This window comes from Kogia breviceps, chromosome 6, assembly GCF_026419965.1.
Source record: "Kogia breviceps isolate mKogBre1 chromosome 6, mKogBre1 haplotype 1, whole genome shotgun sequence".
NCBI lineage: Eukaryota > Metazoa > Chordata > Mammalia > Artiodactyla > Physeteridae > Kogia > Kogia breviceps.
This window is the reverse complement of record NC_081315.1, coordinates 116190564-116217774: the sequence shown is the minus strand read 5'-3', so window position 1 is coordinate 116217774 and position 27211 is coordinate 116190564. Positions and strand designations below refer to the sequence as shown.

At 39.7% G+C, this 27211-nt stretch overlaps 1 protein-coding gene across 21 annotated transcripts in view; it reads right to left on the bottom strand.

Moving 5' to 3' along the window:
* Positions 1-27211, bottom strand: part of SGMS2 (sphingomyelin synthase 2) — an 87793-nt gene that overhangs the window by 12087 nt on the left and 48495 nt on the right. For 15 of the 21 annotated variants that reach the window (XM_067036451.1, XM_067036446.1, XM_067036457.1 and 12 more), the window contains 2 exons: positions 6265-6964; positions 2297-2414 (listed from right to left, as the gene is read on the bottom strand). In XM_067036451.1, coding sequence (XP_066892552.1) covers positions 2297-2414; positions 6265-6719 — 573 coding nt within the window. In that variant the 5' untranslated portion in view covers positions 6720-6964. The remainder of the gene's footprint in view (positions 1-2296; positions 2415-6264; positions 6965-27211) is intronic. The other 6 variants (XM_067036462.1, XM_067036460.1, XM_067036461.1 and 3 more) reach the window with 1 other exon arrangement.

Genomic DNA, 27211 nt, shown 5'->3' with positions numbered 1-27211 from the left:
AATTATCTATTTAAGCACAGTTTTCAGAACTCAAATTTTGCAACTGCAAACTAAAACTTGGGTGTGGGGAATGAAGCAAATCTTTAAGCCAAGGACTTAAAGTAAAGCATAGGATAGAGAAGGGGGAAGGCAACTGGAAAACTGTGAGAGCCAAGGATTTCACTCAGGGCCTATCACTGTGATGGCTTCTGTGATCACATCCACTAAGTAACAAGTGATGTGAGGCATCAGTGACTAGTCAGATAACCTTCCATAGCAAGTGGCTTCGGTATACACAGTTCTGTCATTGCTCTCTGTCACTAACGGCATTCTATAGAGTCAGCAACAAAGGAGACAGGTAGATTATCTAATAGTCTTGTAACCACAAAAATCTAAGGAGCACTCAAAGCCAGCGGCTGAACCACATTTAGAATGCAATTCTGCCTCCTGTTCTATAAGACCACATCACCTCTACGGAAACAAATTGATTTGTGTTTGTTTTACTGAACCACGATCCAGGCACCAATAGCCTGCTGATGCTTCAGGAAAAGGTCTTAGGTCTTGACATGTGAACACAGGGGCTGTTCCCAGAGCTTCCACTGTGAACATTTGTAGCTTGGTTATCCAGCAGTACTTGTGTTCTTGTGGCTTCTGAAAATTGTAACTTTTCGACAGAAGATAATGTTTACATGCTTTCTGTAATCACAGCAATTCATCTCTGCAAACCTCACCCGTTACTAGGATGGGCTTGCCTTCTTTCCTGTGGCCATTTCTTCATTTAACCCATTGCAAAAACCCCTTAGAAGTGTTTATTATGCTTCTGAACTTCTCCCATGACTTAAATTAGTTTCACTAAAAATCAGTCAATGTTTAAATTCAATATGTACACTGTTTTAATTACAGGCAGTTTCTGCTTTGATGGCTTTGGAAAATTATAGCTTCTCCAAACCACACCTATATTTGGTGAGGGAGACTGTTGACTTCTTCAGAACAACTCTATTTTTCCTTCCACCTTGGACATCTGCTTAGTGTTCAGTTAGGTATGATAGACTTCATTCCCTTTCCCAGAAAGCACATGATTTGTAAGTTTCCTTTTTAAACCAGGGCACACTGGGGTCTAAGATGATTAACAACTCTCTTGAGAAATGACTCTACCTGGAGAAACTATAAATCCTGCTTACAACAGTTTCAGTATCCATTCTCACACTCTTATCTCAGTGAAAGGCCACTCGATCCTTCCAGTTACTAAAAACTCTGAGGTCATCCTTGACTTCTTTCTCTTAAACCCATATCCAACTTATTAGCACATCCTGTTGGCTCTACCTTCAAAATATATCCCAAGTCAAACGGCTTCTCCTCATTTCCACCGCCACCACCAAGGTTCAAGTTCCTACAATGGGCACAGAGGCCCTGTGAGATCTGTGGCTGCATCATCTCAACTCTTCATAACTCTATGCAGCCACACGTGTCTCCCTGCTCTTCCCTGAATGCACTATGATTAAGTTATTTCCTTGTCCCGGAGTTCTCACCCCATTCACACCGCTTACTCCTTCATCTTGGCTGCCCCAAAGCTTTCTTACTGAAGAAGTTTTTCCCGACCACTCTGTACATTAATACCTACTCTCATCGTCCCTTTCCCCCTTACTCAGCTTCCCTGTTCTCCATCTGCTAGCCGCCTGACTTACCACCATGTAACAAGTTATGACTTCACTTAACTGTCGCCACCCTTCAATAAGAATATACGTTCTCAAAGGAGGAGAACTTTGTTTTGGTCACTGCTGTTTACACAGTGCCTGGTACATAACAGGAACTTAATACTTTCCAAATGAATTCATGAATGAGTAAATGAGAAGGCAAAAATGCAGAGTCAAAGGCCCAAAGGTAACTTCCAGTTGGCAGAAAATGAATTTTTTATGCACAAACATATAAATTTTATGAACACATTTTAATGTTTCCCCCCAAAATCTAAAGCAAAACAAAATGTGCTAGGGCTTCCCTGGTGGCGCAGTGGTTGGGAGCCCGCCTGCCGATGCAGGGGACGCGGGTTCGTGCCCCGGTCCGGGAGGATCCCGCGTGCCGTGGAGCGGCTGGGCCCGTGAGCCATGGCCGCTGGGCCTGTGCGTCCGGTGCCTGTGCTCCGCGGGGGGAGAGGCCACAGCAGTGAGAGGCCCGCGTACCGCAAAAAAAAAAAAAAAAAAAAAATGTGCTAGATTTCAATTAACATATATGAACGTGTCTAGGAGAATGTATAACAGAGTGCAGGTGTTCAATCACTGTTTGCTTAATGTCCTCTAAATGGTAATTCAGAGGGGCTTACCTTTGGAGCACACTGGAAATGCATTCCAGGCACAGGGAGAGTAGTAACGTACATCGTGATACAGCGATACAGGTACAAAGTTCCAATGATAAAAAAGAATCTGCGCCCTACTATTGACCTAAAGGAAAAACAGGGATGGGGGAAAATAGGTTTACTGGGGTTTTTTGCTCCTAAGGCAACATAAAATAATGTTTAACAGAATAAAGAATAATTGCAGTTTTCAGAACTGAAGATTCACATACTGCAATTAATCTAGGTGGGTTGGGCCCCAAAGGAATGAGTCTCTGGGGAGAGGGGGTGTTAAAGTAGATTAAGGGTTTTACACAGCTACCACTCCTAAAAAAGGCCCTCTTTGCCAGAGAATTCAATGAACCTCTCTACGTTGTCAGTGAACTCACTGCATTAATAAACCCTCTCTTGAGAACACAGCAGAGGTATAAGCGAGCCACGGTCACAGAGGAATTAACTAATGAGCTATGGTAATACAACATAATTAGGCACATAGGGAAATGGGACAACTCTTTTAACCTAAGTTATATAAGCAAGGTTTATTTGGGGACTATCCAAAAATATTCTGACAACTTAGGCATGAACTATTTTGTCTATGACTATAGAGAGTTTCAGAGAATTATATTTTGAAGATGTTCAAAGTGTCCTCGTGCATTTAAGGACATTTAAGAGTGAAGCTGTCAACTAATTAGTTTACCCTGATTTTATGCAATCTTGATCAAAAGAGGCAAAAAAAAAAAAAGAATCCCACAAGTCCTTTTTCACTTTATATGTTTTGGTGAAGACAGTTGTCTTGACTAACATTAGTCCCTGTCCTTCACCCCCTAAGTCGTCAGTCTAAGGCAGTGGTTCCCAGAAGCTTGCTTTGAGCACACTGTCCTCCAAAGGGAAGGGTTCTGCCCATCTGTACCACTGTCTCTTGGGTACCTGAATGGGCATCAAGAATTCTGAAGATGGGCTTCCCTGGTGGCGCAGTGGTTGAGAGTCCGCCTGCCGATGCAGGAGACACGGGTTCGTCCCCCGGTCCGGGAGGATCCCACGTGCCGCGGAGCGGCTGGGCCCGTGAGCCATGGCCGCTGAGCCTGCGCGTCCGGAGCCTGTGCTCCGCAACGGGAGAGGCCACGGCATTGAGAGGCCCGCGTACCGCAAAAACAAACAAACAAAAAGAATTCTGAAGATGACTGTGTTTGTGTAGTTAGAGGTGGACCTATAAACTCTGGGATCTATAAAGATGGCTGGGATCCACAAAGCCCCTAGAATTACTTGTTGTAACTTCCCTAGTACATAAAATATGTTACTCCAGGTCTCCCATTTTCAGAGCTCTCAAACTTCCAAAACCAGTGATCAAAAACCTCTGGAAAAACAGGCAATTTTAGGCATGTGGAATATTTTAAGTTTTCTCCAAGACTGTGGTCTGCCATGGATCAAGGTCTAATTCAGGTAACTGTTGGGACTTCTAAAGAATCATGTACAAATATAATTTTAGCTGCCTGTCTCCAAGAGCTATTTTAAGGAGATTCCAGGGTTTCTGGGGTCAAAAAATAGAGAGAAACACCTTGACTAGTTGATGAAAGTACCTATTTCTTGCAAGCCATTTCTTTCAAAGGCTTGCTATTCTAGCCCTGCCTTTTCTAGTGCTGAAAAGGAACAGGTAATGAACATTGCTGAGTGCTTCCATTTGGTTAAGTGAAAAGCTATTCTCCCTTGATTCAAACCCAGGTTCAAAAAGAGTGCTGAATTGTGCTCCATGCTGTTAGACAAGGTGAAGTAATGAGAAGGAATTATTATGGGTCAATTTTATTCATTCCAGTATTCAGGGTTCAGCTGTACTCAGAACAGAAAATTAACTTAGAGGTGAAACATGCACTCCGCAGCCTTATTTAAAGAACTACTGCCAGTGATTTTTTTTCCCCCATAGCTTTAAAGGTGTTTTAAGTGAGAGAGTGAGAGTGAAGGAGAGAGAACAACTAGAATTTCTTATTCAGCTGGAATGTTCAAAATGGATTATAAAAATTACTCTACCAGTTACTAAAATATAAGATCCAATTCTATATGAAAAGTAAAAAGGAAAATTAGTGTGATTTCCCCAAGTTTTTGCTGGTGGATTGTGACCCAAACACTGGCTATCATTAAAACATGCGGCTGGCCTGTGTGAAAACAAGTTTTGACACGGTAAAACCGAAGTTGGCACTGGAGAGACAGGTAACAACTGTCCTCTACGTGAAGATCCAAATACACCGAAACTGTACTGCAGGCTGGAAGCCAGCTACTTACCTGGCCCTGGGAAATTTCTCTTTCACACACATATACAAATAAAACTTGGCTCTAAAACAAAGGAGAGAGCAAATATCTTTGGCCTGAGCAGTCTCTCTTACATTCAGTGTCAATTCCAGACACTAAAAAGGAAAACGCTAAAGTTCAGCAGCTACACTGTTTGCTTTTAGCATAAAGCAGGTTATAACTAACAACTTTAGCGTAAAGTTCCCCTACTAAGTAAAAGACAATTGACAGCTATGTCTTTTACTTATACATTATTAAGAGAAATATTTTAAAGAAAATGCTTAGGAATGACTTCAGTTTGTGGAATAAGTTTTCAAAACTGCACACCTGCATGTGGGGAACTCTTTAACAAAGATAGACTGAACTCCTCAAATCTCAAAGCAACAACCAGTTGAAAGAACAATATAGAGTAAATTCTTTCTTCAAAAAATGATCTGCGGGGGCTTTCCTGGTGGCGCAGTGGTTGAGAGTCCGCCTGCCGATGCGGGAGACACGGGTTCGTGCCCCGGTCCGGGAAGATCCCACATGCCGCGGAGCGGCTTGCCCCGTGAGCCATGGCCACTGAGCCTGCGCATCCGGAGCCTGTGCTCTGCAACTGGAGAGGCCACAGCAGTGAGAGGCCCGCGTACCGCAAAAAAAAAAAAAAAAAAAAAAAAAAAAAAAAAAAAAAAAGATCTTGTGGCATTACTACTAAAACCCTATTTGACTCTGAAGTGTATTGACTATATCAGCATGTATTATATTTTCAAAAGCCTCCATTTATGGGAAATGTTTTAATTAAACTTTAATTATTAGAATTTAATTTAATTATTAGAATCTTAGGAGAGAAAAAACATCTGAATGATGGCTGAGGAGAAAAGGGGAATTGAGGGGCCTTTTTTCTTAATGGACTAGCAGTCAGAATTCAACAGGGAAGCAGAAATAACCACCTCAGAGCTGTGTCCTATTTTTAAAGCAAAAGTACCTGGCTTACTACACTTCTTGACTCCTGCTATACTAAAATGGGAAGGCTGAAACCAATGAACTAAATGCTCCTTTGTGACGGCTCGAGGAAACCAGAAGGCACGTCTACTTTAGAAATCTAAAACCCAAACCGCATGGACTCAGTTCTAAATGCAGTTTATTAAACAAACTCTTGTGACTGGATTGCCAAAAGGCAAAAGGAAAAGGCATGTAAAATTCGAGAACTCTTGAAGAGAGGCAAACTTCAAAGCCTGCCATTGACTATAGACCAATACAGTCATCAAATTATGAGTAACAGAGAAAAAGGCTTCCCAGCCTACAACTTTCCCCACCTGTCAAGAGCCTGGAATAACATAAGCAGATGAAGTGAATGTTATTCCTTTCCAAGGCTCTTAATGTATCATGCAAATACCATAGTGCCAAGTTGCTTGAAATTAGAACTGCACCTTAAATTTACAAAGTCTGAATCATCTACCACAGTACTTCTGCACCTTCACACACAGTTGCCACTTTCATACAGCTGCTCAATAAATGTTTATGGAATGATGATTGGATTTACTCAAGGTTGTAGATCTTTCTATTGATTCTTTTCATTAAGTGCCTGAATAAGACTGAATTTATCAGACAAAACCAAGAAAGATCATTTCAATTTACACACCGGCTCACTAAAACATAAACTCATGGCAAATCCCCAAAACATGTTAGACCTTACTTACTTGTATCTCAGAAATAGCCACTGGGTGATCCATAATCCAACTAATATAATTCCATTTATTTCTGATACAGAAAATGCCCATTTCACCCGATCTATGTAATCAAAAAACTTGTCTGGGAGTGGAGGGCTGAGCTCCTTGGGAGGGACCCTCTCATGCACAACCGTGATCATGACGGTTGTCAGGACAAGGTTGAAAAGAGCGTACACGAAGGCAATGCCCGTTTTCCACCACTCTAGGGGAAATTTGTTCCTCGATTCCGTGGGCATAGCAATTTGGATATAGTCCGGGTACTTTTTGGTGCCCTTTCGCAACCCATTGGATAAACTCTTAGGTTTACCATTGCCATTTTTGTTCTCTTCTTCAACAGGTTCAGCAGGTCTTGTGTAAGTGTTTGCAGGATCGTTGGTTTGGTTTTCCATATGTTCCTCAAGTTTTGCTGTCTCTATGATATCCATTGTCCTCCGGTCTTCAGATCAAAAAGGAGATGGTAAAGTTCTTGTTCTTTGTGGAAACTCAACTTTTTTTAATCATTCTACTGCCAAGATCAACATGGACTCTTACAACTGATTCTGTTTCCTAGTACAAAACATAGAGGGTCTCCATCGGACTACTATTCCTGCTGGGCAACCATCTGCTGTACATTCACCGCTTTCAGGAAAGGAAGCCAATTTTCTTTCCCCCAAAGATGTTACTATCCCACCTGTAAAAACAAAACAGAACTATGTTCAGAAACTGTGCTTGTCCAGCTGTCAAGCATCCAAAACAAAAACATTATCAAAATAAGGAAACAAATACCAAAGCCATTTGCTTTATAAATGTATCGTCAGAACATAGTTACAGCTGCTAAGATGGAGTTTATTTATAAAACATTGAGGGGCTTCCCAGGTGGCGCAGTGGTTAAGAATCCACCCGCCAATGTAGAAGACACGGGTTCGAGCCCTGGTCTGGGAAGATCCCACATGCCGCGGAGCAACTAAGTCCATGTGCCACAACTACTCAGCCTTTTCTCTAGAGCCCGTGAGCCACAACTACTGAGCCCACGTGCCACAACTACTGAAGCCTGTGTGCCTAGAGCCCATGCTCTGCAACGAGAGAAGCCACCACAATGAGAAGCCCGCGCACCACCATAAAGAGTAGCCCCCGCTCGCCGCAACTAGAGAAAGTCCACACACAGCAACAAAGACCCAACACAGGCTAAAATAAATACATAAAAATAGGACACTGAATTGTTTCACCTTGGAATTCTTCTCTTTTTGAGCCGATGTCAGGTATAAATAGGAAAATTTTAATAAACAATTCCTTTTAAATTTCTATAAATAAAAGTCAGGACCCAGCATTGCAAACACTTCATCAGACACTATCACTTGTTGCAAACCATGAAGTCATAATAAGCTAGAACCCACCCAAAGATCACATCATTCCTTCCTAAGACTGCATCTTTTCTATGAACCTTAAAGGATAAAAAACTGCGATGAATTGCTTACATGCATCGAATAATTGTTATTCTCTGCATTTGTCAAAATGGCCAACTTTCTACTTTCATATTAAAAACTGGAATCTTTTAAAGTGACTACTTTTCAGAACATATTCAAGATACTTTAAATGGCACTACCTCTGTTTATCCTTTTATATTCGGAGATGCACACCATACAGAAGGAAAGCTAACAGCCTTCAAAATAACACAGTGAAAAGACACACAAAGCCTTATTAGCTATGCCCATTTAGGGAGAAATTCTACTCGTTACTGGAAGGATAAAATAATCCACTACAACTAACATGGTAAATTAGTAACTGACAACATTTCGATACAGTCACCACAATTTCTACCAAACACCAGAAACGCGGGGCCCAGAGGACCAGCTCGGGGCACTTACCCACCAAGACACCAGTGATGAGAGGTGCCCTCTGCTTAAAGCTCCACAGGCTCCAAAGAGTGAAGATTTCTCCACAGCACAGAGCGCCAGCACCACCTCTTTTATATGTGCCAGCAACAGGGCCCCAGCTGTTGTCAATTTAGGAAAGCAGTATTTTCATCCCGATCCAGAACCCAGCCGCCTGAAGAAGTTTTCAAACCTGGTAATTAGTCCCCACCCAGAGTACACTGCACAACTTAAGCACAATCCTTTGCATTTTAAAGACCTCCCCCCTTCAGGGTAACTTCAGAGGAGAAAAATAGGGAGGAGGAAAAACTCAAAGTGGTGACAGCTAAGCCTTTGTTTAACGAAAGAAAAAGGGGGAAAAAAAAGTTAAAATGGCGCAGTCAGTATGGACAGGCAATATTTCTTGACAGTTGTGAACGGCAAATAGATGATCAACCACAAATGTTTATTGTACCCCTAAATGTCCCAGCACTGAGGAATATGTGGGTGCCATTAAAAGGAGTTTCAAGAAAAAAAAACAAAACACTGACCTGGAACATTCACCCAAAGAGCTTGAAGTCTAGCTGAAGAGACGGAAGTAAAATAGCAAAACTTTGGAGAAGACTGACTGGTATATTGTTAAGACAAGGAAGGATGAGGTGGATCGCTAGATCAAAATGTATCCTTAGCTGTATCCCTAAAGAAGTGTCCACAGAAAGTCACTGTCCATTTCCGAGGAAGCAAAAGCAAGAGGAAAGTTAGCCTGGCAGGGAAACAGAGGATCACTAAGAGATGGAGAATGGCGAAGAGGTAGTACCCAAAATTTTGGACCTCTCACCTTTCTACTGGTCTGCCCCTGTGAAAAGCCCCCAGATACTAATGCCTCAGAGGAGGATGAGAAAGGACCAGGGCCCCTCTCTGTAAAAGAAGACTGACAGATTCTCTACAGTGCCCTAGCTCAGTGTTGTACGACAAGTATAATGAAGAGATGCCCGAGTAAGGCATTTTCAAAAACAAACCTTCAACACCATGGACAACTACTTCTAATGGAGGTAACAAAGCACTAACTCAGCCATTGCCTGTCTCTCGTTACCAACTTCAGGCTACAGCACTCACAGCATCTTGCCAAACTATTATCCAAATTCCGTGCAACTTCACTACTACACATCTGCTCCGAGCCTGGTGTCTATAGGGGAAAGAAGCTTGTTGATTTTGAAACCGAAGTCCACCAGCAGACATACAGATGGTCTTTAAAAAGGTAGCTAGGGGCTCCCCTGGTGGCGCAGTGGTTGGGAGTCCGCCTGCCGATGCAGGGGACGCGGGTTTGTGCCCCGGTCCGGGCGGATCCCATGTGCCGCGGAGCGGCTGGACCCGTGAGCCACGGACGCTGAGCCTGTGCTCCGCGACGGGAGAGGCCGCAACAGTGAGAGGCCCGTGTACCGCAAAAAAAAATAATAAAAAGGTAGCTACCTAGTTACTTTTTTTTTTTTTTTTTTTTTTTTTTTTTTTTTTTTTTTTTAGAGGAAGCGTTCAGGGCTTCCCTGGTGGCGCAGTGGTTGAGAATCCGCCTACCGATGCAGGGGACACAGGTTCGTGCCCCAGTCCGGGAGGATCCCACATGCCGCGGAGCGGCTGGGCCCGTGAGCCATGGCCGCTGAGCCTGCACGTCCGGAGCCTGTGCTCCGCAACGGGAGAGGCCACAGCAGTGAGAAGCCCACGTACCACAAAAAAAAAAAAAAAAAAAAGAGAGAGAGAGAGGAAGCGTCCAGCCATCTACCTCCTGGGACAACTGTGAGAATGACTGAAATAATTAATCCTGAAGAGCTCTGTGCTCCTGGGAACAACAGCACTCTGTGAGTACAAAGCCCATTTATCAACATTAGTGGCGGGATTGATATTTTCCTTGGGGTTTCATCAAGAGGATTAAGTATACAAAGCACACTCATCATGTGTCAGCCAATCTTGAGATGCAATGTTTATCATCAAGATGATGATTACAACATACTCATTCTTATGGTGAGACTTTCCTACCAGTAAGGATCTGGAAAGTGACAAAAGCCACAATAGTTCCTCTTAAAGGATGGCAATCCCGTTAGGTCAGTTGTTTAGGGTACTCTGTCAGAGCACAAAGCAGATGAAAAGATTTCCAAGTTCTCTTACATTGCAATATACTGGAAGTTAGTCTAGATAATATTTTAAAAGATCTCTATAGGTTAATCTTTCTTTTGAAGGCAGTTGTGAAACTCTGAAACTTTTAGTACAGTTGATACTGTTTTACTAGGTTTTGTTTTTGCTTTTAAGAACTAAGTATGGTTTACTCCAGAAATACAAGGAAGGTTTCAAATTAGGAAATGACTAATTTGTACTTTATTAAATACAAAAAAGAAATGTAAACAGAAAAGATATGATCATCTTTTTTTTTTTTTTTTTTTGCGGTACTCCGGCCTCTCACTGCTGTGGCCTCTCCCGTTGTGGAGCACAGGCTCCGGACGCGCAGGCTCAGCGGCCATGGCTCACGGGCCCAGCCGCTCCGCGGCATGTGGGATCTTCCTGGACCGGGGCACGAACCCGCGTCCCCTGCATCGGCAGGCGGACTCTCAACCACTGCGCCACCAGGGAAGCCCCGATATGATCATCTTGAGTGAAGTTAAAATAGGCAGTTGATAAAATTCAGTATCCACTTGACTTGGGGGAGAGAAAGTACTCAATAGTAGGAACAGAAGTATGTACATAGCTGTGCTTTTTCAATGCCAATATCACTATTTTGGCTGTGTAATATGTGTTCTAATATCTAGTGGAAAAAAATCCTCCACTTTTCACCCCTAAGGGAACTTCAGGATCTTTCTGTCAAATTACAAGAAAATACATCATTTTGCTTCTATGTTTTATTTCACCTCTATTATACCATAAAGGGTTTGATCTTACCATATTAGTATACAACATTAGTCATTTTCTCTTAATAATCCCAATACTATTTTTCCTGTAATTTGATAAAAAATGATTCTAAGGTTCATCAGGGAGTGAAAATGGAGGCAGCAGCAGAAGGTTTGTACCAGTAGATATTAGACTACATTATACAACCAATATTGGGGTAATGGTACCCAGTTATTCTATTTTGGGAATTTATCCCAAGGAAATAAGGGTGTACACAAAATGTTTCTACAAATATGCTTTCAACACAATTTATAAGAGCAAATTGGAAACAGCCTAATATCCAACAACAGGGGATTAAATAAATTATAGCCATCTTAATACTGTATTTTGATATAGTAACTACAGAATTGTGAGACAAGTATATTAATACTATAAGAAGGATGCAGTATCCAATTAAGTACAAACTTAGATCTGAATAGGAGGTGTAGGACCTCAGTAATTCGTAACAGAGGTTATAGTTTACCAAAAAATAGGAAAGGGGCCACGTGACAGAGGTTCAAGGCTCCAAGAAAAGGTGCAAGTGTGAGACTCGTGACTCATTCCCAGTTCTGATCTGAAGCTCACGGACAGCATCCCACAGAAGAGGTTAAATGCAGACATGAGCTCCAGCTGACGGGCTTAGAAATGCTTTGCTTGTTAAATTTGTTTGTTGGCCTCCTTGTACATTTGCAGTGGTTAAGAAGATAAGATGTATTAAACATGTAAATGTAGTTTAAAAATTAAGGAAACTTATCTAAGTTTATATGTGGGTTTCAATGTTTAAAAAGATGTAATCTGTTAAAGACAGAGGTTAAACATTGACCAAAGACAATGTGGTGCTAGCATTTATAAATTGCAATTCTGAATGAAAGAGATTTAGGCCTTTGTTTAAAGGCTTAAGAAAAACAAGGTCCTGAAACAGAGTTGAAGATCAATGGAAACAAAAGAGCTGATGAGTTTCTTAACAGCCATTAAGCTTTCTCAGCCCTTAAAATAGAAAACCCAGTGGTCACCATGAAGCCATTAAAAAGTCAAGTTGTAGAATAAAATGGCCACAATATAATAGTCCTTAGCAAACGTTACTATGTGCCAGGTACTGTGCTTTGTGTAATATCTAATTATTCCTCATAACAATGCTAGGAAATATTTTAAAGAAAAGAAATTGAGATAAGTGAGATGCTCAAGGTCAGACAGGTAGGAAGTGGCAGAGCTCAGATTTGAACCAGGAATCCAATCTCAGGAGTCCCTGTTCTTAATACCACATCACTACCTCTAGTGCCATTACGTATTATAGGTCAACAATATAGTCAGTGAAAAAGATTAGGACTTCCCTGGTGGCACAGTGGTTAAGAATCCACCTGCCAACACAGGGGACACGGGTTCGAGCCCTGGTCTGGGAAGTTCCCACATGCTGCGGAACAACTAAGCCCACGTGCCACACTACTGAACCTGCGCTCTAGAGCCTGTGAACCACAACTACTGAGCCCGCATGCCACAACTACTGAAGCCTGCGCGCCTAGAGCCCGTGCTCCGCAACAAGAGAAGCCACCGCAATGAGGAGCCCGCGCACCGCAACAAAGAGTGGCCCCCACTCACCGCAACTAGACAAAGCCCACGCAGAGCATCGAAGACCCAACACAGCCATAAATAAATAAATAAATTTATTTTTAAAAAAAGATTGAGACAATCAATGACAAGCTTTTTTAAAACAGAGAGATAACATAAAATACATAGGAAAGTCTCCAGATAACATTACAGGCATTTTTAAATCTTCATAATTTTGCAAAAATTAATATAAACTTAGAAAAAAATTTAATATATAAATCACCTCTCTTGGGCGGGAGAGGGAAGGAGCCTGTTAAGTATTTCCCTGTTACCCATACTTGCCATTTAATTATAATTACTGTAACTAACAAACCACTATATTACATTTATAATATAGGTATATTGCTATGTTAACAGGATCCGGTTTAGCTAAGAAGTTTTATGCCTATAAAAGTTTTTGCAGAGACCAAGACATCTCAGCCTTTCCTTATTAACATTCTTAGAGCTTAATCTACCTGTAAAAATCCTCCTGCCTAAAATGGATAGGCATTAATATGCTTACAGAAACAAGGGTCCCTTGTGAGTCATGGCATTCTAATTTCAGAAACACCCATAAAATTTGTTAAATATTTTTACTAACAAGTTATTGAAAACTGAAAAGAAGATCCACTGTTTATTCAAAAATTATTGCATATATTTGTGAAATACTTTCCCAACAAAAGGAACATGGAAAAGAGTCCTTGTCATACCATTATAGGTCCCACATCTATACAAGTATGATAGATTTAAATTAGGGAAACGGACAGGTGCGTAAGGTGGCTTGTGACACTATTCTGAGAATGGACTGGGGGAAAAAACTCTTTTTTTTTTAATTTAAAAGATAGAATTGAAAAAGCAGCTACCCATGACTGTAATTCTGAACTCTGGAAGACATATGCTCGGGTAGAGAACAGACGTTTTGATTTTCGGTACTAATTTACTATCTCACGCTAAGGTAGACTGGACAACTATAGTTCTGTAACCAGTTGCTATAAAAGAATGACTCAGGGCTTCCCTGGTGGCACAGTGGTTGGGGGTCCGCCTACCAATGCAGAGGACACGGGTTCGTGCCCCGGAGCGGCTGGGCTCGTGGGCCATGGCCGCTGAGCCTGCGCGTCCGGAGCCTGTGCTCCTCAACGGGAGAGGCCACAACAGTGAGAGGCCCGTGTACTACAAAAAAAAAAAAAGAAAGTAAAGAATGACTCAGACTATCAGTAGGGGTTGCTGGTGGAAATGAGAGTGACAGCAAACAGGCTGGAAGTTTCTTTGGGGAAATGATGGGATTGTTCTAAAATTAGATCGTGACAATGGTTGCACAATTCTGTAAATTTACTAAAAATCATTTAATTGTATCCTTAAAACACATGAAGTTTCTAGGATGAAAGTTATAACTCAATTAAGCTTTTTTTTAAAGCTATAGCCCATGGAGATATATGATTTCTAAAGAATTAGAAACCAGGGACTAACCCATGTTCTGTTATTATATTCCAGGCTCGCTTATCCCTTTAAAGTGCTGTACTTACCAGCTAAGCACTTCTTTAGCAGTGACTTGGAAATAACACACATTTTAAAGTTTTCTACAGACAGGATCAAGAACAAGCCAATAAAATGCAAACTGTTTTACAAAATTTGTGTAAACTGCTCCAAAAATAAACTTGTCACTAAATAATATGAAGTGACCAAAACCAGAAGGATTTTCTAACAGAATTCATCAAAATTTACTATGAGTTGGATCCCAAGGAAAAAGAGATGATCTGGTTTCTTTCTCACCAAAAAAAAAAAAAAAAAAAAAAAATTGATCACTTTAACTGGCGAGGTAGACCATTTAATACTTGTTGAAATGCATACTACTTATTTACACAGAGCAAATATTAGCTGTGCAAATTTGAAAACAAATTGTGGGACTGGGAGTATTTCATAGGAAGGGATCATCTGCAGTCCACAGCGCAGCCTGAGAGGGCAGTACAGCACTCGGCCTGGAGCAACTGTTTCTGACATCACTAAGTTTGATAGAATAAAGTACCTTCACTAAAATCTGACATGCAAAATGTTTCATAGGATGTTTTAAATTTTGGCTTCTATTTCCTGTTCATCTTTTTATTTGTGGCTGGAGAATTGTGAAGATCAGATCTGATTCCAGGAGAGGAATCTTAGAGAGGTGGAGACCCAGGGAAAGACAATTTAACAATCCCTGGTACAATGTGGAACACGTGGTAAGAAGAATGAACGAACAAATGCATAAATAAAGGAATGAGCAGGTAGATGAACAGATTAGAGTAGATAAGTAAACACACAGACAGACAGGACCCTGAAGAGAGAAGAGGGCTGTAAAACAAGATGAAAGACTAGGGAATATTTTAAATAATCCTTTGTATTTCTTTGGGAAATACCCTAAATCAGAGGTTTTGAGAGTTAAGGGGTAGAGTGGGGGAACATCACACATTTTCCCCTAATACTGGATTATGCTTGCCCCAAACCCCTTTCCCCACCTCCACTCCTGATACATCTAGGAGCTTAGAGAACTTCTGTTGGGTGGGGGGCGGATGGGCTTTCCAGGTGGTTTCTTCCTCCTTTGCCTGGGTGTTTTCGGTGTTGAGAAAAAAGAACAAGGCAGGCATTTTTTACTTCCCACCCCTTTATGAATTTATGATAACCTTATGAACCCGGAGAATAAGTAAGGTGGGTTGAAGGTTTGTGTTTGTGGTAAAATGCTTATAACTACTTTAGCAGGTAAGCAAAAGAAGTCCCCAATAATTTAAACAAAGACATTTGTACTTTTAACAACCTGAACTGTGATTCTGTCAATTCCCGGGCAACCCTGCCAGAGAGATGTTTGGTCAGAGAATCATTCTGTGCTAACTGGCACCACCAGCTCCATGTTTAATGGTCAGACAAAAGCTTCTGGCACTGGTTCAGTAGAAACACCCTGGGGGCTTTAGCGCGAAGGTGAAATCTAACAGCCTAACTGAACAACAGTGGTAATTATGTTTCTCCACTCCTAGCTTTCCTTATATACCCCAAAGGTTTATATACCTAGAAACTGATTCTCATACTTATTACTCTGTAATAGGAGTCTGCACAGATTACCTACTGAAGTGCGAGGTTTCTGAAAACCATTAAAAAACTACTCCATTTAATATTTTTAAATGACAGTGGAGCTTACATGTTCTCCTAACAAAAGTGGCTGGTTTGAGAAACAGAGAAACGCGGAAGCTAGGTCTAAGAGCTTAACACTATACTCCCAAACCACACAACATTTTCTAAACTATATTAGAGATCTCATGCTAAATAAATAAATAGATCACAAAGTCAACAGTATATTTCTTTGTCAACAACAACAACACATTTTCTAGATTTGTTGGAAGCATAGTATCTTAAATATTATAGGAAAACCATGAGAAGAAAAAACAAAAGGATAGTTCCTTAAAAATAATTTCATAGTGCTTCCCTGGTGGCGCAGTGGTTGAGAATCCGCCTGCCGATGCAGGGGACACGGGTTCGTGCCCCGGTCTGGGAGGATCCCACATGCCGCAGAGCAGCTGGGCCCGTGAGCCATGGCCGCTGAGCCTGCGCGTCCGCAGCCTGTGCTCCGCAACGGGAGAGGCCACAACAGTGAGAGGCCCGCAAGAAAAAAATAAAAATAAAAAAATTTTAAAAATTAAAAAAAATAATTTCATAATTCTTTCCTTTAATAAAGCTCCTTTACTACATGCCTTTCAGATTATTATAAAATACACCTATTGATTTCTCCCTCTACCACGTGGTGACCAAACTTTGTGTATATTTTATACAATTTCAAAAGTTTGCATAAAATAATATTAACAGGCTATTTAAATGAGTAGTCAAAAAAATGACATCTTGAAACTTTGCTTGCTATTCACTAGTACATTAGAAGACGATATTAACACTTTGTTTTGAGATTTGAGTGCAATCACCTTTAAGCAAGAATCCATAGAAAGGAGTTAAATAATCCTGCTCTAGTGTGGAGGCCAAGGCGAGCCTTCAGCAGAAACATTTAACCCTGGAGCTTGCAGTTAGTACAGTTAGTACATTTCGTAGTTGTAAACAGAGGCAGATGCCTAAGAACAGGAAGCTAACTCAATTCCCAGTGCTGCTTCAGAAACTGCACCTCGGTACACTTTAACACAATTTCCTTGTAGAGGTCTAAAGTCTAGAATTAGAACAGTTCAGTATGTATTTAAAATACAATGGGTTACTTGTTATTATATTTCTGCTTAGTGCTCTGTACCAACGAAACAAGTGCAAAAAATCACTTAATACAGCCTAAGACATTAAGGGGAACACTTCCTGTTAGCAAGAATTAAACGCTGAAAAATTAAGGAAAAGGAAGCTTCTAGAATCTGCACCTTCAGCAGGTTAGTCCCATCTGCTTGCTGCAGTTTAGGTGTGGTGTTCCACAGGCTTTGGTAGAGGGCAAAGGCAAGTGGGGAGCAGGAAGGCTAGACAACTGTCTGGGTTTAAAGTCCTGTGCTGCAGCCCATCTGGTATCCTCAAGGCAGAGCACGGTTTCATATAAGGAAAGGACAAAGTAGGAAAAGAAAGCAATCATGGAAGACCCAGAAAGGTCTGTATAAAGCCCTCATTTCTCATTCTCTTATGCCAACCACAAAAAGTTATTTTGCAATGACTGGCCGAATAAGCCATTGCTTTCAAATGGTATGAGGCTATAAAAAGCCATACCTTCGGGGCTTCCCTGGTGGCGCAGTGGTTGAGGGTCTGCCTGCCGATGCGGGGGACACGGGTTCGAGCCCTGGTCTGGGAAGATCCCACATGCCGCGGAGCAACTAGGCCCGTGAGCCACAACTACTGAGCCTGCGCGTCCGGAGCCTGTGCTCCGCAACAAGGGAGGCCGCGATGGTGAGAGGCCCGCGCACCGCGATGAAGAGTGGCCCCCGCTTGCCGCAACTGGAGAAAGCCCTCGCACAGAAACGAAGACCCAACACAGCCATAAATAAATAATAAATTAATTAATTTTTTAAAAAAGCACATTGTAAATACAAATTGCAGCCTCGTGACAAATTATAGAAACAAAGACACAGCAGCCATACATATTAAAAAAAAAAAAAAGCCATACCTTCTCCAAAGCCATTAAGGTCACACTATATTTGGCTTCCAGAACTTAAAACTACTATGTTGTGTTTAAATAAATTATTTCTTTCTCAAAAGCACTTATTTGACCAACGCTTCCAACCCAGGCTTTGGTTTCTGCATGTAACTCCAACATAAGGAATGGCACAGGTGGGGAAGAGGCAGCAAAAGAGTAACTAAAAAGATTAAAATTCTGAGTCTAACAATGCCATTTTAACAATTTTAAGGAATACAAGTGACTGTTATATTGGGACTTGAAATAGATCTATAAAATATTTATCAAATTTTAACTTATCTTAATAAATTAAGGAAAAGAAGAAACTCACAAAGTGCCCCTTTTTATAATTTTCACCAGAAAGTTTGCATATTAAAAAAATTTCATTTGAAGGAAATAAAGAAATTTGGTTTATACACCATAGTATTTAAATATTGTTTTGTGAAATATTAGTGAATATCTGGATATTCAGAATAACTGTCAACAGACATGGTCTGCTAGGGAAAATGAGGCTGTTCAGAAGTAAATCTCAATGTCTTTAGCAAGAGCAAGTGATCCAGGAACCTTCAGCTGTGTCAAAACGTTTTGAGGCATTTCTCTCTCAAAGCAGGGAGAACAGCTCACTCAAGAGTTTTATTTCCTTTTGTGACCAACTGTGCTGGTTCACAAAGACGCAAAGTTTAATAAACAAATGTATCTTTTGTTGCCAACTCTACGAAATGTCCCCTGTATGAAGCTTGAGCACCCCACCGCAAAGCATAGGTGGCTGTTGGTATAATAAAGACCATAGAATGAGTTTTTGCACACCACTGGTTTCCTAGTGACCCTTAGCCAACTGCCCGTTTCTCTTAAACAAACTCTAGAACAGGATACACAGTTCTTATTTTGTATTTCTTTTAGGAATACCATAATATGAGGAATTTCGTTCCAATACACCCAAGCTGTCCCTCCAGGAGATAATTAGAAAAAGAGGGAAGAAAGTTTGGAAAGAAAAGGGATAACAGTACAAGAGTCAGAGTTTTTACAAGGAAGCCTTAAAAGAGAAAGACAATATGGAAAAGTACAGACATCAGAGCTGCATTTAAATGGCTCCTAGTAAGACATGTTCCATAAAAGGGCACTTACAGCGTGGGGAGTCCAGAGGGGCACTGGAGGTGAGCATTAATCCTTGTCATCAAAACCAGGAGAGCTGGGGCTTCCCTGGTGGCGCAGTGGTTGAGGGCCCGCCTGCTGATGCGGGGGACACGGGTTTGTGTCCCGGTCCAGGAGGATCCCATCCCACATGCCACGGAGCGGCTGGGCCCGTGAGCCATGGCCACTGGGCCTGCGCGTCCGGGGCCTGTGCTCCACAACGGGAGAGGCCACAACGGTGAGAGGCCCGCGTACCGCAAAAAAAAACAAAAAACAAAAAAAAACAAAAAAAAAACCAGGAGAGCCCAGAGGATTTGTCTAGAAAACCAAAAAACTGGTAGGGATTGGGGGATGGCACTGTTACACACCAACATAGTTTTGAAAGTCTGGGGACCACCTTTACTGAAACATTTCTACCCAAGCAATAGTACACACAACCACAATAAAATTAATTCAGCATATGAAAAAGTCATATATTCTATTTAGCAGAAATGGTTAGGTATTATATGTAAATAAATAAATATATAATTATAACATATAGATAGGTTCTATACAAGTAACATGTAAAATCCTTTAAGTATGATGATTTATTTAATCAAGGCTTTCACATGGGCCTTGGCTCTCCTCCCATTGTGGAGCACAGGCTCCAGACGTGCAGGCTCAGCGGCCATGGCTCACGGGCCCAGCCGCTCCGCGGCATGTGGGATCTTCCCGGACTGGGGCACGAACCCGTGTCCCCTGCATCGGCAGGCGGACTCTCAACCACTGCGCCACCAGGGACGCCCTGGCTCTCATCTTTATTTGCATATTAAGTCAGCTTTTCATTCTCACAATCTTTGCAGTAAGGGCAGGTGATTTCATGAACCCAAGCCCTGAAGTCCACCCTCAAAAGCCACTGGGAGAACATGGAAAGAGACAAAAGGAACAGAGAATGATTTTTGCTGGTTTATCCATGCGGTGAGTAAAGAATGGTCAGGAAGGGAAACAGAAGTAAAGGATAAAATTGCCAGAGTTCACTGCCTTACTTTCTACAGCTCCTCTGACAAATCCTAAGAAAAGAATTTCTGTGACTAAATGTCTCCCAATTTCTAAAAACAAAAACTTCCTACAGAATGTCTTGTTGACAGATTAAATACGCAAGCTTCTACCCTATTGTAATAACCCATGGATAAGAATACTGGTAAGTTATCTTGAAACAAAGCCCATTAAAATGTAGTTTAAGCTGTAATCAGAAAGAAGCATACAAAATACGAGTTTCTGGTAGGATCATAAATAGGTACAATTTTTTTGAAAATCTCTCTTTTTAAACACATGATGAGTTTAAAAAATGCTTATACTTCTTGACATATTATAATAACTATTACTGACAATTTATTTTGGAACAAGTTTTAAATACAGAAAAAACATTATCCAAAAATACATTCAGTGAAACATTAAAACAGTCTAAATGTCTACAGTAGACATTTTGAAGGATCCATGAAATGCATTAAACTTAGGTTTAAAAAACAGCACCATATTCTTATTTTCTTAAAATGTAAACGTATGACATTTTTAAAAACAAGTTAATAATAAATACACCAAAACAAAGGTAAGGTGTTAATGCTGGTCATGAGATTTACCAATTATGTTTGTTTTATTTGGTACTTTCCTCTTTTCTCCAAATTTTCTGTGATAAAAGTATTCACCCATATATCCAGATACAACTGTATTCTCAAATAATTTATTAAAATTATGTTTAAGATTTTAATGATGAGGAAATTACAGTATGATTTCAGCAATGTATAGATGTTACATATATATTTTTAAAAGTCTGAAGAAAATATACCAAATATTAATACTGCTTGATGAATTTATGGGTGATTTTAATTTTTTTCTTTATTGTGGATTGTATTTTCTAATTTTCCACATTAATCATTCTTATAATCAGGCAAATGCTAATGGCTATTTTAACTATCGAAGTATTGACAGTTAATTTTGGTTCATACAATTTCAAATATGTAAAAAATGCACGTACAGAAAAGTCAGTGCACAAGTACACTAAAATATTAAGAATGGTTGTCCAAGTGGCAGGAGTATGAGACTTTTTTTCCTTCCTACATTTGTGTAGAGGCCACATTTAAAAACATTTTCATTACCAATGTGTCATTTTATAGCTAAAAGTATTGGAAACCACATATAGTTGTTGCTTCCCAGCCTGCTGCAGGCTGGGAAGATCCCATATGACGCAGAGCAACTAGGTCTGTGAGCCACGACTACTGAGCCTGCACTCTAGAGCCCGTGAGCCACAACTACGGAGCCTGCGAGCCACAACTACAGAAGCCGGAGCACCTAGAGCCTGCGCTCCACAACAAAAGAAGCCACCACAATGAGAAGCCCGTGCACCGCAACGAAGAGTAGCCCCCACTAGTCGCCAACTAGAGAAAGCCTGCATACAGCAATGAAGACCCAAGACAGCCAAAATAAATAAATAAATTTATTTTAAAAAATATAGTGCTATGGAGAAAAATAAAACAGGAGGGTTATTCAAAGTTAGATCACCAGGTTTATGAGGCAACACTCAATTTAAAATTTTTAAATGAATACTCATTATCAGAAAAAAAAAAATCAGTACACCATCAAGTCAAAAGAACATCTATGTTCCAACCTGCTGAGACCCAATTACAATAAATAGCTTCTAGAAACCTACACAAATATAACTTAAAAAAAAATATTTATTAATTTATTTGGCTGATCCCGGTCTTAGTTACGGCACGTGGGACCTTTTAGTTGCAGCATGCGAACTCTTAGTTGTGACATGTGGGATCTAGATCCCTCGTCAGGGATCGAACCCAGGCCCCCTGCATTGGGAGGGTGAAGTCTAGCCACTGGACCACCAGGGAAGTCCCACGAATATAACTTTTTAAAACTAAAAAGGAATTCCACCGAAAATGTTCCCATACTCAGTTGTGGATTTTTGCTTTTGAGTCCTTTCCATTTCTAATAGATTGAAATAATGTATGAATGTTTACAGTATTCTAATTCTATTCTATTTTTTAGAAGTCATAATGGACTTTAAAAATAATTGATCACCCCAGTGCATCTTCTAAGAAATGTTTAACCCACATGAGGATTTAAGAAAAGGTTAAAGGTGCAATATTACTATATAAACACAGGAAGAATAAAAACAAAGATATTATGTGGGGACAGAAGAGCTGAAGCTATCAAAAATCTAATAAGGATTCAGAACTCAATTTGACTTTCAATGCAGAAATTTTATTTTATCTTAAATAGGTAGGATAGAAACTACAGATATAGAAAACTTAAAAAGCTGTTTAATGAAACAGAGGGACCAAACTCAAGATAAGCAATACTCAAAGGTTAAATATATAACAAATGTTGCCACACTGCTGAAAGCCTGGAAGGTGAGGCAAATGAATGGCCTACCAACCAGAAGAGAGAACTATTTCTGGCCTTCCGTTCTGTGTGCAATTCAGCTCTAAGTGCTCAGGAAGGTAGCAGAAGAGAAAGCTGGCTCCTATCCTCAAGAGGTTTTTGATTAAGTAACTCCCACCCTCCCCCTTCCACCCAGAAGTCACTTAAAAAGACCAATGAGCAAAAAAAACCAACTTTTACAAATTAGAGAAGAGCCTGAAATAACATTTGGAGTTTAGTAAAACCATGTGCCTGATAGAAGTAAAAGTAAAAAGAAAATTCAAATAATGAACATAAAAGGGGAAGGTGGGGAGGGAAACATATATATATATATATATATATGTCTTAGAAACTTTAAAAGTCTAGGGTATATAGATGAAAACTGAAAACAAAAATTTAAAAACTAGAATAGTCTTTTTTTTAAAAAAACAGCTTTTAAAAATGCCAAGTTCCACTAATCAGTAATGAATAGAAAATCATTCTATTAGGTTTAGCACTGGTCTATCCTTGGGAGTAAACTATGGTCAGTCTGTTTTCTACAGAGTGAAGCAAGCTTAGAAAAACACAGGATGATTAAAAGCACTGTCTCTAAACCTGAACCTCATGCCAAGAGGTAGTCAGGAAACGCTATAAACTCAATGCTCAATTAGTATCAGGAAGCTAAAAGATGCAATTCCATATTTAATCTTATTTCCATTAAATGTAATTTTCATTGATGACTCTACATAAATAAAAGTATTTGACTATAAATACTCACTTGAAATTGTTTTTTTTAAAAGAGGTTATCAAAATCCTATATTTAAAATAAATTGAAACAAAGTAACAGCCTAGAAGTTTTTCATTTTCTGGTTTTTTGTTTTCGTTTTTTTCTTCTGTAGCTTAATCCGCAGCAATAAAGATATTAGAAGATTGCGAGCCCGTTTCCAAGGCTTGTTCTGAACAAGACCAAAAATGACATTCTGGTTAATATGTTTATATACTTTAGAGGTACTTCTTCAGAATGTCAAAAAAGATGATGAGTTGATGGGGGTATCTTTAAAGGAAATGAAGGAATTCCATTGGGGGTTGTTGTAGGGTAAATAAAACCTGACTTATCATCTGGGCTTCAAACTCCCTCCTCTGCCCCCCTGCCAGTCACCCCAGGTCCTGTCCATTTTAATCTTCCATCTATCCACCTAACTCTGCTCTCCCTAGCTTACTTCAGCTCACAAACACCCTTCCTTACAGAGGGCGTGAATTAGTCCAAACATATCAATAGCTACAACAAATTTTTAATGGATTGAATCCATCCACCAAAAAGATACATTAAAAAAATTTTTAATAAAAAGAAAGCTGATGTAGTACTAGGAATATTGGGTACTACTAGTATTTTGGACTACTGAATACAAAGTGAAAGTATTAAGAAGTGGATAATAGAGAACAGGTCACTAAGAAGACCTGAAGTTACAAATCTTGCACAAGGAGAAACTGAAGCGCCACAGTCACTGTGGGAAAAGGACTGAGCAAGGACTTAATGCAGCACTCCCTCCCCCTCTCTGGTGTTGTTCCCAGTCCATTTCCTGCTTTCCTGGCTTCCTTAAAGCCCTTAAATGGCTCCCTATGCCCAAAAGTCCATTGCTTATTTTGACTTAAACAACAACAACAAACAAACAAACAAAACACCTTATAATAGAAAATTTCAAATGTTGTATTGAAAGTAGAGAGAATAGTACAGCAAACCTCATCAGCTACAATGATCACCACGGGAAATCTATTTCATCTATCCTCTACCCTGGGTTTTTTTGGAAACAATCCCAAACATCATTTCACTTGTAAATATTTCAGTATGCCTCTTTAAGGCTCTCCTTAAAAAAACAAAAGCAAAAACAACAAAACACTAATGCCGCTATAGGTAAACAAAATAAACTTTCTTTCCTTAATGACAAATATCTGGTCAGATCACCTTTTCCCCAATTATCTTTTTTCCCCAGACTGCTTCTCAGATGCTGGTGTGTCCTTCTGACGGGTGACACTGCTTACAAGGACCTTCATAATCTGGCCTCCGCCCTCCTTTTCAGGCTCAGTTTGTGAGTCGTGTTTTTTTTTTTTTTCCTTTCCCTAAATCCTGTGTTTCCAGACATAACTGCTTAACTTCTTGTTCCCTTCACATGCAATGTCTCCTCTTACCAGGCCTTTCCATACAATTTTTCAGCAGCCCAAACCTCCTCTCGCCCCTACCCTCTCGCTTGCCCACCTGTCTCTCATGCTTCAGGTTCCAGCTTAGATGTCACTTCCTCCAAACAACCTTTCTTGCTACAACTCCTGGACTCAGAAATGAATTGTCAAACACAGTGCTCACTGCCCAGAGAGGTTACAAAACCTAGTGTCCCTGTTGAAAGACAAATGCCAATTTATAACTTCCAGATTATTAGACAGAAACCAACCTTCCCCTCTGGAGTGCTTTGTGTCTGACATTTCCATGGTACGGTCACCATTCGTTACTTTGCCTTTTGACTATATATTCGTGCACAACTATTATACAAACCTCTTATAAATGGTGTTCTAGAGGGGCAAATCAGACATCAGTGAAAGACTTCAGTAGTAAGAAAATCCACAGAATTACTTAAACATTATATTTAATAATCATGAAGCTTTCAAATGTGAATTGGATATTTGGCAAATATCTGGGTGTGGTTAGCAACAGGGACAAAAGAGCTAGTGGCAAAAGAAGACCCTAACTCTAAAAAAAGCTCAGAATCCTATTGTTACTGGAGCAGATAATTGCTTCATTTTATTCTAAAAGTGGCACCAACTCTAAAAACAAAAATGCACTCATCAAGGACATTAATGTACTTCAACAGATAACTGGCTAAATAAACAGACTTTCTCTGCATAGATTTTCACCAAAGTGCAACCAGAAACCTATATTTGAAGATCAACTGTCAGAAAGTTTTCTTGGAAATGCTGGTTGACCACTTTGGTAGCTTTCCTTATCTACAAAAATAAGGCCATGCATAATAACTAGGTAGAAGAGAAAATTTCTTTGGGGCTTTAACAAATCTAATTCACATTGTGAAGTCAATTGATTATTGTATTTTTGGTGATTCCACCAAAGACGGTTAAAGAAAGCAAACAAAAATCTCATTTCTCACAGAAAGAAAAGAAGTAGGGTAAGGTACCTTACTGATAAAGAGTGTACTAACCATCAGAGGGTCTAGGTATTTCCTCTTAGTGCTCAGAACACCACGACATTGGTCCTTTGGGTAAGAAATCGATCCTCTCAAAGGTTTAAAATTTTTTGGCATTTTAATTAGCTTGATGCAGGTAATTTATGGGTAACAGGTCCATATGAGTTTATTAAAACAATGAACAACAAAAGTTCACTCAATAACCATGGCCCCTAAAACATGCCCTTGCTGATACCAGAAAAAAAATAAATACAGGTCAACCGTACATGGTAACATCTTAGAATCCTAAGATCTGGGTTCTAACCCTGACTCTACTTGATGAGAATTAAAGCAATCCCCTTGGTCCTCAGTTTCTTCTGCCTTACCTGTCTCACATTCTCAAACAGGGGACTATGTTAAATGATTGGCCATTGGCATATTACAATTTAAAAATGGTTAGCTTATGTCTTTATTTCTCAATGTCAGAAGTCATCCTGTCAGAAAAGACCACATGAAAAGGGAAATAAATTCATGGAAGAATCACCCATTAGGTTCCATCCACTATTTGGGCATCTATATGGAATAAGAAGACATTTGCGGGGGGCCTGATGCTGAACCCCTTTCCTACCATGATTGAAGCCAATTAAATAAGATTTTAACAAAGAGCTTCTGACCTCATGTTAATTAAATAGAGAAGAAATAAGACATTAAAACTGAAGAAAACAATTTCATAAGGTTGAAGTGAAAGGTCCCATAGAATAAGAGGTTGTTAATTAGATGCAAGGTAAATAGAAAGTTAGAGTCAGCTCAGGACCAACACCAAAGGATATAAAAGAATCAAGTATAATTCTTTATTATACCAACTGACCACTATGTGGATACAGATTCAAAATTAGGAAATAATACAAATTAGTATAAACTATATTTTAAAAGGCCTTCTATGAAATATTAAAAATTAAGAAGTAAAAATATTCCAAGTAACTGGAAATTGTATATCTTGATTTGAAGAGTTAAACTACCTATTCTACTAGCATTAATGTTTAAAGGCAGACAAAATTTACGGAGTCAAATAAGACTAGATTTCTCTGGTAATTAGGATTAGCAATCCTAGATTGATTTTTATTTTCTGGATAGCCGACTATTCCAGTTTTAACATCACACATCTCTCTCTCTCTCTCTCTCTCACACACACACACACACACACACACACACACACACACACACACATGCAGAGGAACAAATAACTTTGGTAAAGCAGCCGATCATGTGTTAGAACTTCATTAATTAAAATAACAAATTCCTACTGCAAACATTTTTGCAACAAATAAAGTAAGTGAACTCCATCAAAGTTCATTTGAATCATTTGAGGCATTATTTATGGCTTCTTGTGTTTTTGAAAATAAGTTATGTTTGTTCAGTGAGCTTTTATGAATAATGGTTAATACAGTTTTCCATCAAGTAACATAAAGATTCCTGATGAGAGATTGAGAATCTAAATTAATGGGAGGTACAAACTATTAGCTATAAAATAAGCTACAAGGATATACTGTACTACAGAGGGACTATAGCCAATGTTTTATAATAACTATAAATGTTGCATAACCTTTAAAAATTGTGAATCACTATTGCACACTTGTAACTTATATAATATTACTGTATACCAATTATCCTTCAATAATTAATTATTGAATAATTAATTAATTAATGGGAAAACTCTAGTTTCTTTAGAAAACAAGTCAAACTTAAAAGCATTCCCTGGGAATTCCCTGGCAGTCCAGTGGTTAGGACTCCATGTTTCC